This window comes from Bombus vancouverensis, chromosome 1, assembly GCF_051014615.1.
Source record: "Bombus vancouverensis nearcticus chromosome 1, iyBomVanc1_principal, whole genome shotgun sequence".
NCBI classification, from domain to species: Eukaryota; Metazoa; Arthropoda; class Insecta; order Hymenoptera; family Apidae; genus Bombus; species Bombus vancouverensis.
In genome coordinates, this window is record NC_134911.1 from 11801800 (window position 1) to 11824313 (window position 22514).

The 22514-nt window shown below is 38.2% G+C and overlaps 3 protein-coding genes across 5 annotated transcripts; 1 reads left to right on the forward strand and 2 right to left on the reverse strand.

The window, feature by feature from the left end:
• Positions 1-9310: 9310 nt before the first annotated feature.
• Urm1 (Ubiquitin-related modifier 1) lies at positions 9311-11282 on the reverse strand. Its single transcript, XM_033327848.2, has 5 exons — positions 11096-11282; positions 10949-11013; positions 10807-10888; positions 10406-10454; positions 9311-9579 (listed from the first exon to the last, which is right to left on the reverse strand). The coding sequence occupies exons 1-5, from the start codon at positions 11137-11139 to the stop codon at positions 9511-9513; spliced, it is 309 nt and encodes a 102-aa protein (XP_033183739.1). The 5' UTR covers positions 11140-11282; the 3' UTR covers positions 9311-9510.
• Positions 10822-18805, forward strand: LOC117153628 (uncharacterized). 3 transcript variants are annotated; one of them, XM_033327836.2, is made up of 6 exons: positions 10822-10960; positions 11999-12397; positions 12457-12960; positions 13494-16012; positions 16097-16311; positions 16381-18805. In XM_033327836.2, the coding sequence occupies exons 2-6, from the start codon at positions 12013-12015 to the stop codon at positions 16511-16513; spliced, it is 3756 nt and encodes a 1251-aa protein (XP_033183727.1). In that variant the 5' UTR covers positions 10822-10960; positions 11999-12012; the 3' UTR covers positions 16514-18805. The 3 variants fall into 3 exon arrangements, with proteins under 3 accessions (XP_033183727.1, XP_076475443.1, XP_033183728.1); XM_076619328.1 differs by having other exon boundaries at positions 12457-12771; XM_033327837.2 differs by having other exon boundaries at positions 12505-12960.
• LOC117153634 (uncharacterized) lies at positions 16947-22264 on the reverse strand. Its single transcript, XM_033327849.2, has 20 exons — positions 22259-22264; positions 21711-22094; positions 21461-21582; positions 21158-21384; positions 20904-21064; positions 20633-20815; positions 20435-20565; positions 20189-20365; positions 19627-19961; positions 19501-19533; positions 19231-19430; positions 18924-19163; positions 18667-18720; positions 18377-18608; positions 18160-18308; positions 17986-18087; positions 17717-17926; positions 17458-17640; positions 17226-17375; positions 16947-17150 (listed from the first exon to the last, which is right to left on the reverse strand). The coding sequence occupies exons 1-20, from the start codon at positions 22262-22264 to the stop codon at positions 16947-16949; spliced, it is 3483 nt and encodes a 1160-aa protein (XP_033183740.2).
• Between the last annotated feature and the right edge of the window lie 250 nt (positions 22265-22514).

Genomic DNA, 22514 nt, shown 5'->3' on the forward strand with positions numbered 1-22514 from the left:
TATGCACATGCACGTGCAAGACATACTCGTCGATCGTGATGGTAAGCTTCGTTATCACGCACGCCCACGTGTGAGCCTGATGCGTCGTGGCTTAACTCCTTTATGCTCCCCAACCTATCTCTCCCTCTCTTGGCTCCCTTCGCTACTACCTAGTCTCCCCATCAACACACTATCCTAATTATACGCTATTGATGACACGAATTAACGAACGGCCTTCCAAATAATTTATTATTATAGCAGACGATGCGTTTGCATTTACTGGATACGTGTAAGCATTTAATCGAACTGATTATGCAACATGTATAATAATTACATGGAAATGTACAAAATTAATAAGAACACATTGTATGTTCTATAAACTTCAGACATTTAACGAAATTTAGAATTGTATCGAATCAAGGCTTCATCAAACTAAAATAACTTACCATTGACGACTAAATATGACATTAATTTCAATAGAATTAATATGAGGTTTAGTAATTGAAAATCTTTTTGCTAGTAACACATATCTAACGCAGCAATTCGTATCATTCGAATATCTGTAGGTTAGAACTCGATTTGTATTTTAGCAATTACTCAAGGACTCGTCGAGTCAGACCTTCGGCAGAAGAGTCTGATTTCTCGTAATTCTCAAGTAGTCACCTCACGAAGAACGTCCCTTCCCCCGGTGAAGCGTAAATGAGATTGGAAGGAGGAAAAGGGCCGCCGAAGGAAACGCGTGATTACGATAATTCAATCGAGGATCTTCGTCGTGCTGTCGCATCGACAACAGGCACAGAAAGCCTCGTCGTCGATCTAAGGGGTGAACCTTAAAGGATAGTTTGCTTATTCCGGTCACAATGTGAGTCACCGTCGACTCCGTTCATCCCTCCTGCGTAGCTGCAACCATCGACGTGCTGACGCTAATGCATATTCAATGTTACACCCATGCCCGGAATATCCAGAACGACGTGCCGGCTGCTCCCTGGGAGACCCTACAGTTACATTCTTGTTTACGAGATGACTTTTCAAACGCTGTAATACCTCTAATACCTCTAATATCTCGGCTTTATTCGTGTACCTTCCTGTTTCGAGAGCTTGCCGGTAAACGTAAACATCTCCCTAATAAACGACAAGATTCTTCAAATCAGGTTGTAGAATAATATTTATCGCTTTATCGATCGAACGGAATTTTTTCTCAACATTTTCATTTTCATTATTCCACTCTTATTTGCGATTGTTCTGGCTCTTATCGTGCACACAAAAGATTCCATGGCAATTTTTCAATAGTATTACGTCCACGGGTCGGGTGATCGATTTCACCGAGCTGGATAAAACCATTCCTCAGCACATATTCTTTCACACGTACGTGCGTATACCTAGAATCCGGCTGCTTATACGCGGAACTCCTTAATATTTCTCGGCGGTCTCGCACCGTGCCATATGAATTTTGTGCGAGCCCGATCCAAAGGAATAATAAGTTTCTATTCCAGCTTGTTCCGTGGAATTTCACGTCCGTGTTTCCACGGAATTGCACGCCCTACACCATCTCGTCCCGTTGCCCCAGCATTTGTCGTATTTTCCCACCGTTTTATATTTCCCACGGTTGAATTACTTTCCAGAATCGAGCTCATTTTTCCATCGAAGAAACGTTTTACACGCGATCGTATTCATCTCGCCTTCTTCCCCCGACGCATAACATCAACTCTATCTCCACGTACCGATCTATCCGATGTATGTTCATCCTCGCAAAATTTCGTCCACGATTTTTAGCCTACCACGACGCGACTTGGTATCGCCAGGATGAATAGCGCAAATATCACGAACAGATAAATAAGAATCGCAATAAAGTTCCGGAATGACGGAGGTGTAGGACCGTTAACATCGACGTAGTTGCGCCGTTAAATCGTAACTCGTGCCAAAACCTCTCCACCAACAATCGTGCTCGTCCAATACGTACATTAATATTCCATGCTTAAAGAAGAAAAACATGTTTTACCAGGTACTAATTAAAACGGACATTTCCACTCGTATCTAGTTATATCTGATTGAAATACTCAGATACTTCACTGAGATATTAAATGTTTCGAAATGAAATACTCTTCTTATACCCGTAATTCGAATCTCGAGATACAGCTAAAAGAACGAGAAAAGTATTTCAGGGAAAAAGTTTCAAACTCGATGTTATCGGGGATACTTTAGATGGTGATCAATTCATTTGCTATCGCGTGCCTATAAGACATTCGAAAATTAAATGTAACTATATCTAAATGGAGAATCATCGCAGATCCCCGTTACTCTAAGGGCGGTTTGATCCTACAGCAGTGGCTCCATCACCCTGGAGAAAACCGACCCTTCCTTTTCCTTCGGATTGTTTCTCCGGTGGCTGGGTTATGTGCTTTAGGATAACGTTCCACGATCACGCGATGACTCTCCACCTTTTAACCCAGCAGCTAAGTACGTTTTAGTTACCCCACGGTGAAAACTACCCTTCCTTCTCTCGTTCCCTCGTTTCGACCCTCTCCTTCTCCCTGTATCCTAATACCTTCGGCTCGTACATCTTCATTCGCTCAGCCGTTTCTTAAACACTTAGATTTTATCACCGAGTGCAACGTGTTCCAACGGCGAAACATCATTCGTGAAACGTCGGTCTAGCATCAAGCGAGAAACATTTCGTTTCGTATATCAAACGGAATCGCCGAATATCACGTAACGTTTCAGTCGAATTAAACATTAAATGCAAGATGAGATTATTTCAATTCTTTTAGACCGAATGTTGTTTAATCTTGCTAAAAAAAAGTCCTCTTGAAGATCCCTTCGTGGTATTCTATTATTTGGTATTCTAATCTACGAAACAATTTTCATTAAAACGGAATTACAATCAAAAATCGCGTTGTCATGCTCGCATCTCTCTAGAGGGTAGAACAACGTCGACAGCATCCCAGGCAAGCCGATATCTTTGACCTATAAATTATAATATGTAAATCGCGAGAGAGCAGAAACATCGAGGGGTCTCGGTGCGCGCGTTCGCGGTGGTAGATAGGTGGTCTGGCAATTACAGAGGCTTACTGTACATACAAATTGCTAGATACTCCCCGCTCTTCCGCCATTTCTCTCCGTCTCTCGCCGCGTCTCTTTCTCGTCGGTACCATTTACCATCCTTCTTCACGGTAGCAACGAAGGACAAACCCCTGTGCAGAAGCCACGCAGGAGACGCAGTTATATGAAAGCAGCCACTAGAAGGGTATTACCAAAGTAAGAAGTCAGCTTGATGGCTTTGGCCGTAACTTGGTTTTTCGCTCCTATTCCTCTTCTCCTAATTCTCTTCTCCATAAACCTTTGTAGAGTATCCTTACCGTCGGAGGACCTCGCTGTCTTCTCCATAAACCTCTGTTAGAAAGCGCTTTAAAACGACACATTGGTAAACGCCGCGCATTTGCCTTCCCCTGCCAACTAAGAGGATTTGTTTTACGCGGTGAAACATAGCTGCCCGGAAGTACCTATTTCTTCAAACTTATAACCCTCGATAGAGGTCCGACAAGAGCGTGCAAACGACAGTCCGAGTTTCAAGTGTTCGTGCGTTCCACAGAGTAGGTAAGTAAAATAGACGTGGACACCTCGTTGGGATTCGGGTCAGCGGCGTGCAGTTGTTCCTGTTCTTTTGGCTAGCTACGGAGGCGAGACGAAGCCCAAAGCTTGGGAAGAGAAACTAACGGGACAAGGAGACAGCTGCAGAGGGTGAGGAGGTGGATGCCGGACAAATTATCCACCTTCCTCATCCCTTCTCAGCTTTCCAAACCATCCAGCTATCCAGCCATCCTGTAGGACTTCTACCTCGAGAACCCCACGCCCTAATAGTTGCCTATGGGGACGCGATGGGACTCCCGATGGACTGGATGAAATCTCGTGCATTGTGCAATCCAGCCTCTCTTCCCTTCGCCCGTCCCTGTCCACCTCTCTTCTCTCTACCTTCCCTCTCATCCTGCCCGATTCCAAGGAGGGGAAGAATATATTCCTTCCAATTTGCCACGGTTGTGCATTCGACGGCAGATCGAAAGATATTGGGGGAAGGAATTTCCTTCCTCTTCTCTCCTTTTGCTTCTTTCTTCTTTCTTCCCCGTCTTCCCTGCTTCGTTCTTCTTAAACGTTCTATTCTATTTTTCCTTCCACGCCAATGAGCGCCAGGCTGATTTCTTATGGCCGTACACACAGGTGAATCGTTATTACCACCGGCGAGCTCTTATTCCCTTAGTCTCAAACGAACCTTGGTAAACACAATGCCCTTAATGAGCCGAGTGGCTTCCTTAATTCCTAATAGCGTTCGTTTTTAAAAGAATTCGCTTTTAAAAGCGAATAGCCGTGGATAGAATCGTCGAGGACAGAAGATTGCGATCTTATCGGATTTCTTATCTTCCCTGTTTTGTATGAGGCTAGGAAACACAGCAGGTCGCGAGCAAAAAGGAAACAGACTCGCTGGCTGTGCTCGACGTAAACGATTTTCTTTATAGGTCGAATTAAGGCAAGTTTACGCGTCATGTGACAAAATCCCATTTTACGACAGGAGCTGACTCCCGTAAACCTGCTGTTGGTCAAATAATTCCCCGTGATATTGTAGTAGTAACCCTATAGAAGCATGATTTAGTGCGCGGATACACGCGTGACGTGATATCATTACCATACGCATAATTTTTATATTAGCCCGCTGCGGGATTATCGTTTTGTCCTGGAACGGCCGTGTAACCGCGTAATAAAACCCCAGTTTCATGAATACGCGTGACATGAACCTGCGCCGGTGTAGCTTCTCCGCGAGACAATTTTATACGAGCCACGATTCGCTATTTACTCCGGCGATCCGCTTTATAACTTTAATGCCTGGCGATTGAAATTAAAATTACTCGTAATCGGACGATCACGCTTGGAGCAAGCGCGATAAGATCCAAGAGGTAAAACGGCTGGCTCGGGGGAAAACTTGCCAGTGGTGTACGAGTAAAGGCGTGGGTATCAAAAGAGATACAGAGAATGGGATGAGGGCTGCGGACAAGAACGACCACGTCGTCCAAAACTCCACCGATGAAGCCAGGGAAATACAACGCGGGGACGATTGTAGAGCAGGCAACAAGAGGGATCATTTGAGGAAGATGTAACACGAGACCGTCTACTCGCTACGGCTCATAAAACTGCGCGTTTTATGCTGATGGCGCGCGTCTCGGAGACATTGGCACGAAGAAAAGCAGCGAGAGAGAGGAAGAGAGAACGGAAAGGGAGTAGATCTGGCCGAAGAAAAGTACTACAACAGCTAAGGCTGCTGCGCTAGCGTCGATCGAGGGGTGGCCAAGCAAGCGCGACCGACCAAGTGAAAAAACGGTGTAGGCCGATGCGGCTCGTTCTCTTGAGATTATTTTGGCATGGGAGCCAAATGCGAACGGCAGGTACGTTATCCACGCGAGATTTTCTCCGTTTCCGCCATGAGGAGAGAGAAAAAGCGAAACGATTCGATCGTTCCCTGATCGGTAGCCGATGTTCCTTGTGCGCTCGATTATGCTGGAACCGATCGAAAGGGAAATACGTAGCTACGTGCCGTTGGATAACGTCGTTTGGCTGGCAGCGAGCTTGCAATTTTAAAGCGGCTCGACCCTTCAAAAATCTCTTCTCTCGGCTCTAACGCTGGGAACGTCCGACCATGCACGACCACAAACTACTTACAGCCACTTTGCCGTGGGAAATCGATAAGGGATTCGCCGTTGCGCAAATTATCAGACTCGGTGAAATATTACACCGGTAGAAGGGACTGTATACATCGTGAAGGAAGACATCGACGGTGATGTTACGCGGCTTTCCCCCCGCCCCTTCGCCCACGAACCACATAATCAGAGAGCGAAATTAATCATTTTAACGAGCCTCAACGGCGGCTTAAAAAAAGGTGCTTTAATATCGCGCAGTCGTCTCGCAGTCCTCGACGTTCAACGCGTTACGTTCTTATTTGGCAATGCGTTTTATTCCGCGCATTGGCAAAAAGAAACGGGATTTCGCGGGGCTTTATTTCGGCCGCGGGAGTTAATTGCGATGTACCTGCGCGCGATGGAGGCATCGAAATACAAACAGCAGAGCACCACCGTCCTAGCCGGGGCTAGGAAGAAATTAAGCAGATTAGTAGCTTAATGGCGAGATGGTGGTAAACTGAAATAAATATGGTGCTTGCCTGAGAACTGGCTGAGTGTAATTATCCGGCTAAGCACTTAGTAATTTCCAACAAGAGAAAAGAATGTGTAGGCATATGTACGTATATACACGTATAGGGTGTCTCAACAGATCCCTGCCAAATTTATGCAACGTATTCTAAAAGATAAATAGATAAAAAAAGGTAAAAAATGATCTATTAAGAGCTATTCGAAGGATTCAGTCACAATTATAAGTTAAACTGTGCGATGTTCCTCGATTTCGTAGCTCCGTGTAGTCGATGATAATTAATCGTGATAATAATAATTGACTCTGAAGATAATAATTTGTTTATTACCAAGCAACTATCGAGACATCCAGTATGCACATACTATATACATACACGTATGAATAGAAGAAAAAGGAAGCAGAAAGGGGAAAAAGTTAAAAGTTATCGAGTATCTGAATCTCGTTACAGACCAATACGGATACTCCTAGGCAATTATTTTTTATCCTCTCTTTCTGGCTGATTCCCTTTCCGAATACAATTGAATACGATCGCCGGCGGGAGAAGTAAATTCGCGATAGGGAAAGGAAATGAGCAGCAGAAGAGGCTCGCGAACCGAAACCGAGGAGGGCACAAAAGAAACGAGGGTGAGCCGTTAAAAGTTGAAAACGCGTTTGCGCGCAACTGTTTCATCGTAATAGCCGAAGTTCTTAGTCGCTTCGCGTTGCCTTTATTATTTTATATTTCGTGGCACCACGGCACGGACAGATAACAGAAATTATACGCGCGTTTTCAAAGTGAAACGACCGTTAGCGGAGCAACACGAAACTTTAATTCGCGACGATACCGACTCGCTCGATTTCATCTTCGCGAATATCTTTAGTCGGGGAACCTAATTTCAAAGGGATTCATGTTCCAGCCTAATTTCTTCGGACCGGACAAAGATACGAATCCACCGTCTGGCATCGAGAAATTCCGAAAATTTCGCGGCAAGTATCCCCCGACCCTCGGGAAATTAAGCCACTAATGAGACCAGTCACAAATGAATCGACGTTGAGCCTTCCGTTCCGCCTATAATTACTTCTTTTAGTCCAGTTACCGTCTTTTTTAAAACTTGGAACTCGTTAAGGTAATGCTGCCTGCCACAGCACAGCGAATTGTTACCGAGAAATAGTTCCACTCTTGGAGGATTATTTATGCGGCCACGACGTTATCGAGTTGAATATTTACGAGCTGAAATGCTGAGATTAATTGGAACATCAATTAATAAATTACATCGATATTCAGCAATGCTCAACACGTCTATTCAAATTTAGATGTAAATTTCAGGCGAAATGTTTAATTGGATATAAATCAATCGACGTAGGATGTTAAACGATATAGAATTATATTAATATACAGGACCAGGATTCCCCTTGTCTTTTCTTCATTGCGCGTGTTCTTCTAATTTTACGCTTCGATATTTTATATTTAGAATTGTATATAACATTTAACATGATTTACCATTTCTTGGGGATTTATACATATGGGTGATACAGAATTGCGTATTAGCAACGTCATCGAACGTCAACCAGACGCGTTTCTACCAGTTAGGCGGCCACGTTGCAACTCCTCCGACAGCCACCTAACACGCACAAGTGCGTTCGACGCACGTGTTACGGACTGGCCGCGAGGTACACGCATGTACGATCGTATATAATATAGTGGATCTGCAGCCTCTGTAACGTAATCAGGGCTGACACAATTAATCACTGGACCATCCAACCCTGCCGAACCATTAGCAATCGAGACACTTGGTTTCACAGGGGGCCATGGGTTCTCCATGCCTGAAAATGCATTGTATTGGTGTGCAAAATACAGATACGTAGTGGCACAGACGACACACGAATGCACTTACGCTAACATTATGGCAAAAAAAAACGAAAGAAAAATGAGAAGCAAATTAACGAGTTAAGAATCAGTTGGAAATATAAACTAACAAAATACGTTTATTAAATTTCTGATTTATTGAAAATACATTAGACGAATTCGTTGGAGTTTATAAGAATCTTTTGTTATTTCATACAAATATCATGTACAAAGGTTCTTCCCTTCTGATATATATGAAAAGCAGATACGTGACTCATCGAAAGTCGACGAACTTTCTCACCTGCAATTAACGTCTGACTGGCTCGAAATTTTCGAGCCGCAACATCGATTGCTCCCCAACCGATGCTCGTTAGACCGTTTTCGTCGAATTTCACCGCGCAATGCGGGCCCGTGATTAATTGGCGGCATTGTTTCTCGTTAGTTTATTATATGATGAAGCGACTGGTCTATCGACCTCCATCAACGGCTGACTGACCACGATATCGCGGAAATCTAGTTCAGAGACGCGTCGCTGCCCTCGCGGATCATATTAAACGGAACGCAGGGCACGATGCTGGGAGCACGGTCGATCGATGAGCAAAAGGGGAATCGCAGACATCGTGGCAGCGAGTAGCAGGCTTGATTAACTTCACTCGGTCGAGCAAGTTGAAAAACCTTCGATACGATCTTTATCGTGTACCGTAAAGAACTACTACCACCGGTAATTAATTATACAGAAGAGGAAGTTCACCCAAGTTTCCTCATTTTTTCCATGAAAAGATCTCTTTCTTACTCCCTCTCTATTTATCTTTCTCCCTTCTTTCTATCAAGTTGGAACACGATCGTTACTTTTAATAGAGCTACCAGGGACCAACAACTAACTCTCGATGTGAACTGATCACGACGCACGCGCATAATCTCCGCTCCTGTATCGAAACTAATTTTCCTACGCAGTTACCGGAAGCTAATTCCTCTCCTCTTTTCTCTTCGTTTTTCTTCCTTTCTTTTTTCTTCTTCTTTTTTGTCAAAGTCACCAAGAGGGAAATTCTATGAAGACAAGAATCAATAATTTCTTCCTATTTTCTCATTCGATCTTCTCCAATATTAATTACGAAGTAACGCGGGCATAGCTGTATACCAGCACGAGAATGGTAAGGGTTAAGTACCGAGATAGACAAGTCGCGTCTCCACTAGTGGAAACGGGGAACAGGATATGGCCCATTGGCTATGAAGCGAGAAAAGATTGGTAAGGTAGAGAAGGAGCAATAATACGAGGTTTCTTGGAAAACGGCCAACGTGTCAGCCGTAATATCATAGTCGTTACGTGGAACATCTCAAACGTACGTCGTGCGAATGAGCATTTTATTCTCTGACAGTGTGCACGTGTGCGCGTACTTCACACAAACAAGTGTCCCGCGAAATTATCATTTTGCCCGCAGCGATCGAATCAAGTCGTGCACCACCATCTTTGATTTCCTCTTCGTGAGTCGCCGTCTTGTCTTCTTGCGTAAAAATGCGTCCTATCCTCCGTGTAAGGTGGATATAAACAATATCGTGTCGCCTGAGTTTATGTTGTAATTGCTCTCGCCCTGAAAATTTTCATAAAATTACCGTTATCGATATTAACTTCTTCGTTTCTTCTAATAAAATTGTAATTTACTTCCTGCAATTTGTTTTTTTTAATAAGATAAAAATGTAAGACGAAACGTATATCAAGACGATAAAAATGCAACGACATAAATGCAAGTACCGCAAAAATGGAGCGAAAAGAAGACAGAACAAGGAATAGCAGTACGATCGAAGCATACGAAACCTCGAGAAACGTCGGTATTATCATAATAATGGCTGAAACCATCATCCTTTCCGCGTCTGCTCTCCGACTCCTCCATAGCTCGCTTCTCGAGGCTTCTTTCTTTCCTCGAACGCGTTTAAGGAAGCGGAGTCTAATAGCGGTCGAGTTTTGTACATTTACAAATTTAAAATGATAATTCTGCCGTGGGTGTGGCAAGCCTTCAAGATCATTTGCGCCCTTTCATCTTTTCTCTCTTACTTTCCATCCTCCAGTTACAGTCCAAACCAACCACCTCACAGTAGGTCGATTATGCGTCTCGCAAAAAGTTCCACGATAGAATACTCTCGCTAGACGTTTGTCAATTGTTCAGAAACAGGTGTCTTACCCCATCTCGATTACGATCAACGCGTTATTGACATCCCACAGGACTACTTTTTATAGTTTCTCGTATAAATAGGAGGAAAATAAAAAAGAGAAATTGAAAAATCATAACACGTAATCGAAAATTCACGTAACACGTGAAAGTGTCTGGGTATTATAGCTGGTATCAGTAATGCACTACTAATTTTAAATGTTATTAAGAACAACTTTTTTAAGTATGATGCGAATAATTTTATGCTTACCAATAATTCCCAATCGGTGTCATTTACAAGTACCAAAATTCCTGGTCGCCTATGAACATAAAATAGTACATAAAATAAGCATGTACATGTACTATTTATATATATCTAGATACAAAAATGTTTACATGTTTGAATGAATGAGCTATCTCTGTAGTTGTAACTCCATTAATGTGAACTGTGCTGCCCTCTCGATTAAAACTGTGAAACTCGTAAGGTGCCATGTTGATCTTATATATCATAGAATTGGCAAGTGCGAATTAATACAATAATAACGTATTGTGTTTATAGTAAGAAGTACGAGGTACAACACGAGTGTCGGAGTATCAATTGGTGAAACATTTTGAACGCTTACTTGAAATGGTTCTACCGTTAACGTAAAAATATATGATTTAATAACTTACACGGTGTCTCCTTGCATAAAAAGTTCCGGTCGTTCTTTTAGAAGGTTATCTTTTATCCAGAAAAGTAACTTTTGTATAGTCCCTATAAAATTTCACATCACGAATTAATATTTTACACTGGGAGAAATTTTATAGAACTTACATTCGTTTCCAGGTAAGTCCACAGAGTGCTTTTTCTTTTTGTCGAAAAGTAATTCTGCCCCACCTCTGAAATTATTTAATAATTCGATATACATGTATATTGTTACGATCGCAAGAAGAGTTAGGTTAAGTATCGATTCCATATTACCCAAATTCAATGATCACGGGAATACTGCTACTTTCGATAGACATGTTTTTTTTTATTTTTCGTAAAATTATGCCGCCTTACAATACTATTAATTATTATTATATAATTACAAACAAAATATCGTTCACTGCGCATAGAAACAACTTAAACGACATTACAACTCCGTTCCACGTTCCTTCTATTCAACTGATCAGTAGCGTATGCATGTTGCAAAATAGAAATTTCCGAATTCAAAATTTAATTTAAAAAACAGTTATACATTGTAATAGTTTTATCTCTTCATCGATATTTTATAATTTACAAAAGTTCTTCTACAAATCTTCGCAATTGTTAATCTTATAATATTATGCATCGAGAAATCGAAAGAAACGATCATTCCATTGATATAAAAATATTTGCTTGTTATGAATATGTATATTAATATCAGTAATATCAATAACAAGTATTCACAAAAAATAAAATTTATACCAAACGTAATGTAAAAAGCAGAATGTAGAGCAGGTGCCTCTTAAATGCTACGCAAAGTACACTCCTGTGTATTCGTGGGTCATTAGCCTTAATAATTATGAGTTTAATTGCATGGTGAAGGTTGTGTTATACATGATTAACACCAATTGATAAAGAAATAAAGTTTGTTAGTTGAAAATAATATTTAAAAATGTAATTATTGTTAAACGAATATGGAATAAATGGTGTGCATTTGATAAAAATGTAGAATGTACAGATGGACTGAAGTGCAGGTGTGATCAGCGGCAGTTGTAATGGCGGTCGTCGGAAAAGTGCAATCGCAGGCGTTAAATATCTAAAAAACAAAGTGGCGCAAATCCAATACCCGTTTGCATTATTTTAAACTTTTTATCCTCGTATAATTTTATATAATTGTAATACGTTTTCTGTGTTCAGTATCAACTTGCACAATGTCGCAAAGAAATGAACGTACTTCGGATGAAACGGAGTCACAAATGCGTGCAGAAAATCACAATAAAGAACAATCAAAATGTGAAACAAGCATGTTAAACAATGACACAGAACAACCAATGTTGGAGGATGAAGAAATGCCAACGTATATCAGTGTGTCTACTCCATCAAAACGCGAAGATTCAGATATCAGTAATACAAAACAAGCGGATAGAATCCCAATAGAAGAAGACCACAGTCGAAGTCCTTATCCTAGTGATGATCAAGGAGGCGGCAGTATCTATGTACTGTCTTCTGGTGAAGAAAGTACTCATCCATACAATGATGAAGAAAGTAACCATCCATACAACGATGAAGAGGAAGATGAATATGCAGATAGTGAAGGTAAGTAAATAATAAAACCTCGTTTCTACATTGCGATATATATACATATATGTATGCAGATATGGATGAAATGGATCTTGAAAATGATCGTGAAAATGCAATGATAGATGAGGAGGAAGAAGAAGATGATGATGATGATGACGAAGGAAACCTTTTGAGACTACATAATGACGACGATGAAGATGTTGAGACAGAATATGATCTGGAGTGCTTTGATAGAGTATCTGATGATTTTGTCTTAAACAAAAGATTAAAGCAACACCATAAAGAGAGGAGTTTATCATTACAAGATTTAAGCATTTCAAAAAACAATGTTCATTTGTCACATAATAGAAAAAGACATAGCATGAACATTTTCAGACATAATTATTTAGGTATGCAGCAAAATCCAATGCCATATTCTATTGCACAAAAAAAGCAAATGATGTCAGTTAAGTATCAACACGTGGAAAGTAAAGTGAAACAGTACATAAAAGGTATAAAAGAACAAACTAGAAGATCTATGGAAAAGCGTATTAAAGAGCAAGAATTTATAATGAATAAAAATCATGCAAGCAATGAAAGTAAGAAATATGTTTATCGAATTATATTTGAATTGAAATATTCATATTAGGAAAATATATTCGATGTCTATTATAGTTGTTATGATTTAAAATGTCTTTACATAATTCAATAAAGTACTGGGCTGCATTATGGTATTTAGACAAAAAAACACTAGAGAATATGGTTCACCATGAAAGCTTATAAGCATAGAAGTCCAACAAGACTGGTCATGGCTACTGCACATATCCCATTCGAAAAGTATAGATTAAAATGTGTAGACCCGGTACAAATGCAAACGGTCGTCGAGAGAATTTTGGCGGCGATATTATCTATATTTTCTGAATGGAGCATTTTCAGAAGATGTGACCATCCTTATTGGGCTCTGCCACTCATAAGCTTTCCAATAATATCCCATACTCTCCAGTAAGCATTGGCCTAAATGCTATGATACAGTCAAATATTGTTTGTGACATTCTTGTATGTGAATGAATAACCAAGTTCTAAGGCAAATACGTAATCAATGTAAACTATAACTTTTACTTTTTGCTTATAGACAATGACACTGAGCAATTGAAAGCAAGAGTTAATAAAACCATAAAAGATTATGCTGAGAAAGCTATTCAGAATTTACAACGTGATGAAGCTGAAAATGATAATTTAATATACAATACAGCACAAATATTGGAAAATGGAGAAAATAATAAAACCTCCAACAGAATTATTGAAAATGATTATAAACATATTCGAAAGGACACTGAATATAATGATATACCAAATGAGAAACGAGTGCAGAATTCCGATGATAAATTAGAAAAACGAAATGGTTCAGTAGATGTCAATATCCATCATATCGAATATCAAAATGCTTTAAATAGAAATATGAGATTTGGTAGCATAAATCAACCTTCTCTAATTAATGGACATCAGACAACGCCCACATTTATTAATTTACGTACGTTAAGCTATGAAGAATACATGCACAATGCCTCTAATATGGAACAAGGAGAAGAATTACCTGAACAAAGACAAGAAAAAATGAACGAAACAGAAATATATAATGAAGCAGAAATGATTAGTTCACAAGAAATTGATAACAATATTAACTGTCCTTTAAAAATTGCAAACGTTAAAAGTATCCGCATAATACAAGATGAACCAGAAAACTTAAATTTTACAAAAATTAATGCAACTAATAGAATAAATGCTGAGAACACTGAAATAATTGAGTTGAAAACTCAACTCAATGAGAAAGACGCACAATTTATTAATTTACGAGATGCCTACCAAAAAGTATTGGCAGAAAATATAAAAATGAAACAAGAATTGGATAATCTAAAAAAATCTTTAGCAAAATATGAGGATCAGAATAAAACATGTGAAATGAAAACTGCATTTGTACAAACTGAAACAGTTTCAGAATCTACTTCTAATCAAGATACTGTAACTTCAGGAGAAGCAAACAATAAAATATCTACTAGTAGTGTTGCATCTACAGCAAGTTCTACTGATCAATGGGCAGATAGTGCTTATAGCCCAGCTATATCCATTAAGCTCCCTGATTTGACACCAATTCTTAATTCTGATGATAGTATTATACTCACTGATGGGAATACTCCAAGAAAATTAGCACATCCATTATCTCGAACATTTATTACTTCATCTCGAATTTTGCAAACACTTTCAAATATAACCCAAGGGAAGACAAAAGTTGAAAGTCCTTTAGTAAGAAATATGAAGAAACGATTAAATGAAAATTCTACAGATCAGATATCAAATATAGAATACAATTCTCCAATTCATGCATCAAGTTCCAAAAAAAGAAAAGCTACAGAAATGCTTGATACATCTACTTCTGTTCAACCTTTCAAAATACCTCATACAACTGTAGAATCTGAGAGAAAAAATAGTACTGATACAACTGATGTAGAATTTAAATATTCTGAGGAACATGCAACGTCAAAATCAGAACAAATAGAAGATACATCGGTCAATAAAGATATTAATGGTTCTACATCTGCAGAAAATAAGATACAACAGACAGATGATCATGAGGACAGTGTAAAATGTTTCATATACAGGGAAGATGAAAATAGCAAAAATAGAAGTTTCTTAATTCAAGCAGAAGAACCTATAAAAGATGGATTAGATAATGAAAAAAATCGCATTCAAGAATGTGGTCCATATTTATTGGGTAATCTTGAAGTAAGAATGTCTGAAATAAATGGAACGATTAGTGTTTGGGGTAAAGAGGTAGGTCATGAATCTATAAGCGATAACGAAGATGATATGGAAGTCTGTGTAAAATCAACTGAACAGAGAACGTGTCAGACTTGGCAGAATACATCACAAACGAGATTTAATGGAAGTCCGCTTGTGTGTTCAACTAATAAAAAGCAGAAAGTTCCAAACAAATTCAGTAGGTCCAATATTCCTCAATGTTGTCATTCTTTATCATTAAATTCAATAAAGGCGTCTTCATCAATAGAAGATGTAAATGATAAAAGACATATGAGTAATTCTCTCAGCCCAAATATTTGTGTTCCTTCTTGTGAAAACTGTAATTCTTCAAAATATCATAAAGAATGGTCAACATGTAAAGATGCATCGAGTTCACAAGAAAAATTACATTCCTGTTATACACATCATATTGGAGTCACAGATAAAGGATGTAGTTGTGGTTTATATCATGAGACACAAAAGCATGATGTTAGTCTTAAGCATTGTAAAGATAAGTTTCACAGTAATGGAATTCGGAGAGATTCATGTAAAAATACATTTACCCCAGATTCGAAAAATCATTTACACGAAAACTATATGGACGCCACTACCGAAATGAGCAAAGTAACTTGCAAATATCATGCGTGTCGATGTTCACTTCAAAATGTAGCGGATAACAGTCCAGGCTCGAAATACTGTAATCCTGTTAGAGATATTTCGTATAGATGTAAATCATCTTTGGACAATATAAATATTCACGAGCATTCTGACAAACATATATGTAATCACAGCCCTTCACGCGATGATGAAGAAGAGGCTCTAATTCCAATTAAACGATCTAATGAAACGCCTGAAGTAAGATAATAAAAGCATAAATATAATCTTAACAAATTTATCAAAAACTTTATGTTCATGTAACGTTTGTTTCTTTATGTACAGACGAGACAACGAAGATTAAGTGGTAAAAGGGTAAGAGGAATTCTTATGGATCTTTTAAAGGGATGTGGAGATTGCCGTAATAATAGTACTGTTAGTTTAAGTAAAAGTGGATTTCGAAAAGGAACACCTTCTATGGCAAATGATCCTCCACAAATTAAGATTTCTTCTCCTACACTCGGGCCTACATGTTCCACTTCTACGCAATGCAATGACAGGTAACTATATTGTACACTATCATAAAAACATGATATATACATGGAATACGTTATTACTTTTACTTACAGGTGTTGCCATGCATATGCACGTAGAATTGAATCTCAACTTGAAGAATTTCGATTGGAAATGGAAAGAGTAAGATCGCGTTCGGACGCAATCCTAGATATGCTCAATATGCTTCATTCTGTGGATACGAACTAATGAAACTTATATAATACTAAATAAGTGCTTTTTCCTTGTACAGATCACTATTTTAATTTCTTTAAATCGATTTGCACTGTCATCAAAAATTCTTATTTACCTCTTCTACTTCATTGCATATAAGGGTTACGTGAACAATTTATTACAATAAAATACATAAATAAAAAAACTGCTACATTGTAACAGATGTCATTCGTATTATAATGATTCAATTTTTGCGACATTGATTAATGTAACAACAAGTGAATTTCATCAGTCTTACATTGTATAAATTTTTACTATTTTGTAATATATTTACGAATACAAACTAGACAATTTTTTTACATTCTAGAAATGAAAACAGATACTTCACATGTAATTTAAACAAGTCAGTGCGACGATTTTCACTTCTATATCAATAAAATATTGATATAGATAATATATTAATTTCCTATTAATAATTGCAGTCGCAGGAATCGAATCCTGTCCCAGCCTCTCCAGGCAAAACACCGGGCGGCATCTCTCCTTGTCCCTTAAAGATATTAGTGTAAGATGTTTTCAAATAATTCACGTGACCTTGTAGTGATCTTATCCGACCTTGAGCTTGCTCAAACGCCTCGTTTAAGTTGTTTATTTGACCCTGCATTTTCTGTCTTATCTAAGGGGAATAAAGCAATAGATAAGTTAAATTAATGTCTAGAAAGGAATGTCAGCTTTTTGAACGATAAATTACTTCGTCTCTATCTTTCTGTGCAGCTCTTGCGGTAGCTCTGCACTGAGCCAATTGTCGTTCCATTTCCGCAATTTGGCTTTGCATCGATCTCCTTACAGTTTCACATCTTTCTTTCGTTCTTGCTACTTGTCTCGCAGAATCTTCTCGAATCTTTAATATTTATTAGAATTACTATATATTTTCCAATGAAATATACAATAATATAATAATATAATATAATAAATAATAATACCTGTTCAAGCATTGCTGTCAACTGTGTAACCTCGTGCATTTTTTCATCGATGCGTTTCTGCAATTGTGCTTCGTGCTCTTCAAATCTTGCAAGCGTATTTTTCATACGTTCATTCTCATGTCGTAGTTCAGTATTTCTTCTTTCTAATTCATCGAATCGTCCCGAACCGTGACCTCTTTCATCCTAAATACATATATTGTTTACAAACGTACTGTTTTTTACAAGACCAGAACTGGTAGAAAAATGCGAAAACATTAACCTGCAGTGCTTGATATTCGCTACGCAAAACGTCCAATTGATTTTGCAATGTTTGAATTTTATCTTTGCAACCTATAACTTCCCGTGAAAGATCCTCGCAGTTGCGTTCTGCAACCAAACGCATCTGTTGCGCTTCCTGTAGTTTCACTTGCGTTTGTTTTAGAATATCCGGCAACGGCGCAAGTTCTGCGAGTTTCTCTTGGAACTGATTCTATTCGAAAGATAGTAAAATGTATCAAGATAATCATGCACACGTAAATATTTACGTACTTTCACTCTCCCTATTTCCAAGGTGACATTTTCATTCATCCGTGCGTTATCCATTTCCATTAGATCAAGTTGTCGCCGTTGTTCTTCCACTTGTTGTTGTGCCTGTTTTTACACAGCTACTCTTATATTTACCTATAACAACGTATTTAAAGGAAATATAAGGTAAAAAAGAACCTGTAAATATTTGTTTCGATAGTCCTCCAACTGAGCGGCTTGATCTTGAATCAAGGATCGTAATTCTTCAAGTTCATCTTGGGCTTCTCGGAAACGTTGCTTGAAGACGATCAAAGTTTGCTCTTGCTCAACCATCTGCTCCTTAAAACCTAGTTTTAAATTAATTATATTGTTATAATATAAAACATTGAAATTGAAAAACATTCCAAATAATCACCTTCGTATTTTTCTTTCTCAGCTTCCATTGTCTTCAATCGTTCTTGAGTGTCTACGAGTTTGATTTCCAACTTTTCTTTCTCTTCGATAGATTCACGCGTTTGTTGTTTCAACTTGTCAGCATCTGTTCTTAAACACGAAACCTCGCATAATTTGTTTTTGTAATCATCTTGAAGACGTGCATATTGTTCGCGTAGGTCACGTAACTGTTGCTGAGGACACGTGCTAGCGCCCTTTTTTTAAATAGCTGCTTTAGTTCATGTTAAATCTTTTTCTGAAGTTCAATCTTACCATAGGAGCGTTTATGCAAGGACCAGTACAGGTTGCAGAAGGAGCAGGTGGTATCTACGTACGACGAAAAACGATCTTATATGTTATGTAATATATCACACTTAATAAAAATAAAATATCTGAAAATTTTCGAAAAATATATTTATTTCGTGGAAAATTATTTGTGACATTTCAACAATTTTATCGGCATGCGACATTTCATCTTTGAACGTTTACCAATCTTTACAATCAAGTTAATCGAAATATTGAATAGATACCTTAGGAAGAGGTATAGAAGGCGATTGTGTAATTGGAGCCGAACACGGTACGTAAGGAGTCGCGCTTGGTGGCTGCTGCATGCCCAAAGATGGAGGAGGACAACAACCACAAGGCGCACAAGGGCCAGTACATTTCAGCAACTTGCGTTGTTGCTCCAATTGTTGACGTTCTCGTTGAACATTAGCAAGCTCTATTTGCATATTACGCACTTCGCATTCCATGGTACCCAATTGTTGTTCCTATAAAATATACAAATAAATAAACATAGAAATTAAACCAAACTTGCAGCATATTTCGAAGATGTACTAGCTGTTTGGTACTGTTCCCATAGGCCGCAAGTTTGTTCTCTATTTCAGCGGGGCAAGATCCTCTTGGAGGAGGTGGTGGTCCTGTACACAGTGTTTTAACCGCGGCAGGACTTCGACAACACATATCGATTTGCGAAGAAGAATCACTTGTAATGCAAGCTCCTGTTATTGACGCACCACCCGCGAGTCTCGGTGAATCTAAAATAATAGTATTTATTAATTTTCAATACACAAAGTACTTTCTTTTATTATAATAGACATAGCTCACCTCCGCTAGGTAAATATGTATGATTCGGCCTCACTGAAACACATTATAAATTTTATTTTTAATATTAAATTAAAAAAAAAATTATACAAAAGAAAATCTTAAAAACTTTGTCATTGGGATACAAACCGCATACAGTATTTCCGATTGGTGACAAAGTATCGGCGATTTGAGGTTGAAGACAACACTTGCACCGACAATAATCGTCGTCTTGCTGTAACGTAGTGGTGTACGAAATCGAACGTAGAGGAGACGGACTTGACACTTCGGACGAAATTCCACCTGGGCAACAAGGTGTGTAACAACAAGGACTAGTGATTCGCTGATTCAAGCAAGCTAATTGACGTGTCAATTCCACATTTTCCTTCACAACTATTCTCATTTCAGCCTGCAACCCGCATACCTTCCTCTGAAGACTTTCAACGGCGGTATCCTTTTCTAGCAATGCTTCTTCCAATTTGTATCTAACACGTCAGTAAGTTAATTTTTGTAACAAAGACAAGATCACATGGTTTATGTCAACATGCTTCTATTAGCGACAATCTATGCAATCGTCGTTAAGGAGACTGATTAGTTTTCACATTTTTTTTATCGATTTTCTATTTTTTTTTTTTTTTCTTTATGTCGAGAAACGACAGATAATTTATGAAATTCATAGCTGTGTAAAATGAAGTTGTTTCATAAAACTTACTTGCCACCTTCAAGCTGTGCATTTTCCAATACCAATTTTTCCTGCATAGTTAACGATTCTGTTAACTTTCCAGTTAAATTTTGAAGACATCTATCTTTTCCTTTCTTTTTACTATCTGCCACAACAATCTTTGGAATTTCATCCTCCGTAGTTCCGCAAACAATCACTCTTGGAAGCCTAGTTAAACAATAATACAAATTTTAAAAATGTATTCTAAAAAGAAAAAAAATAAATGATATAACATACCTATCTTCTGGATATTCTATTTGAGGTAAGTCGAAGCGTTCTCTAAGCTTTTCTATCTCTATGTCTGTCTTTTCGTCTACCATATCTATTTTCTCCTTTGCTATTTCAAGTTCTTCCTCTTCGGTAATGATCTAGAAATTATTTTTCCTATACACTTCACCGCGCTACTTGCTTCGATGATCGATAAAGAATACTTACGGCGGTGGGTCTCATAATGGGTTGCATATTGAACATCCTAGCAAAAGTAGTACTCGAGATATCGGACACGCCTAGTACTCGTTGTATTTTCCTCGTTATCTGCTCAAATTCTGCCAGTTTTCTCATCACTTCGTCCTGCTTCTCATGTATTATTAACGTATCTTCATCGGTTAAATCTTTTTTCTATAATACAAAGCAATCCTTTTTAAATCTCGATGTTCGATGTTTCGAATTTCAAATTTCATTAGTTTATTATTTCCAGAACTATTACAGTTGTAAGAGCAGCTATTTCTTCCTTTAGCTGATCAATTTCTCTTGCAAGAACGACGCAACGTTCATCCGCCTTCTTCATTTCCAACAGTACAACGCTATCAGTCAACGGAGATGAACTCAATATCGATTCATGTCGTCCACCAGGTTTAATTGGCACACCTAAACAATGCATAAATTCATTATACTTTATACATTTTTTTGTATTATCTTATTGCATTTTTTCTACCTTTTGCTGAATTTACGATATCATACCTTCACCGAGACCGGGAGGAAGCGGATACGGTGGAGGCAGTTCTTCCGTATCAATTCTTGATACCGGTCTTGATACCGATTTTGCTACAGATTCTGTTCCTTCTTCCTCTTCCTTTTGTGGTTCTTCTTCTTCTATTGGTTCTTCTTCTTCTATTGGTTCTTCTTCTTCTTTTGATTCTTCCGCTTCATCTTGAAGAGCTTCGTCAACGTTTTCTTCTTCGGCCATGCTTCATAATTGAATAAATTTATTATAAGATAATTCAATGTTAACAAAATGTTCTCGAGAACTAAATAATTTTATACTTTTTCTGTGAATCGCTTCCCGCTTGATCCGAATTCTCGATTTCTTCTAATTTTAGTGGTTCAAAATTCGATTTTTGTTTAATCTCCTTCGATTTGTCGTTATAATCATCGATTTCGTAAGTCTACCCAAATTATTTTAAGTTAGCTTACAACAATCTATCGATTTTCATTTTCAAATACTAGTGAATGTACTAAGGAGTTACTTATTAACTGTTGCATAATTTGAATACAAATAATACCAAAATCACACCCGGTTAAGAATGTGTGGTTCAAGATCCACTTGTTGCAGAAATAAAGATTCTACAAGGGTTTTAGAATGCTTGGAATTTCTTGATTTAAAAGGTAGCGCGTGACCCTCTTGATGATACTCGATTGCTAAAGAGCATATGTCCGGTAAATTTAGAGGCTTTTTCAGATCGAACAAAGATTCCAATGAGCTGAACGTATCTCTCTTCAACGAAGACTCCCTGTATTCTGTACTTTTTTTTTGTAATTTTGAGCTACCTCTTTTCAAACGTTTCAAATCATGAAAACTTTTGGTTTTAACAGGACAATTATCGAGCTCGCGAGCACGAGGAGGTGTCTGTGAATTCCTTGGAGAACGAGATATATTCCACGTACACGGTCTCCGCTTCTAAATTAATTAAATCGTATTTTTAAATATTTGTCTATTTTTGAAATGTAATTAAATTTATCTAACATTTTCTTTTTATTAAATACATTCTACGTGAACAGATGATTCTTCGATGTTAAAGAAAGTTGCAAGTATATACATTAAAAATTTAACCAATATTTTACCTTCATTATTTTACCTTCGATACAACACCGTTGCTTCGCTGAAGAACACAAGGTCTTTACACAGCTATAGTAGATTCAAGAACAATGATCCCTTTCCTCTCGTTTATTCACTGAAGAAACGGTATCGCTATCAAATCGCGTCGAACGATTTCTCCAGTTTTGTATCGAAATTATCTTTTTTTTTGTTTAATTTTTATAGATCTCGAAACTGAAATACATGCTATATTAATGTAACAATCGATGGATAAATTTGTTA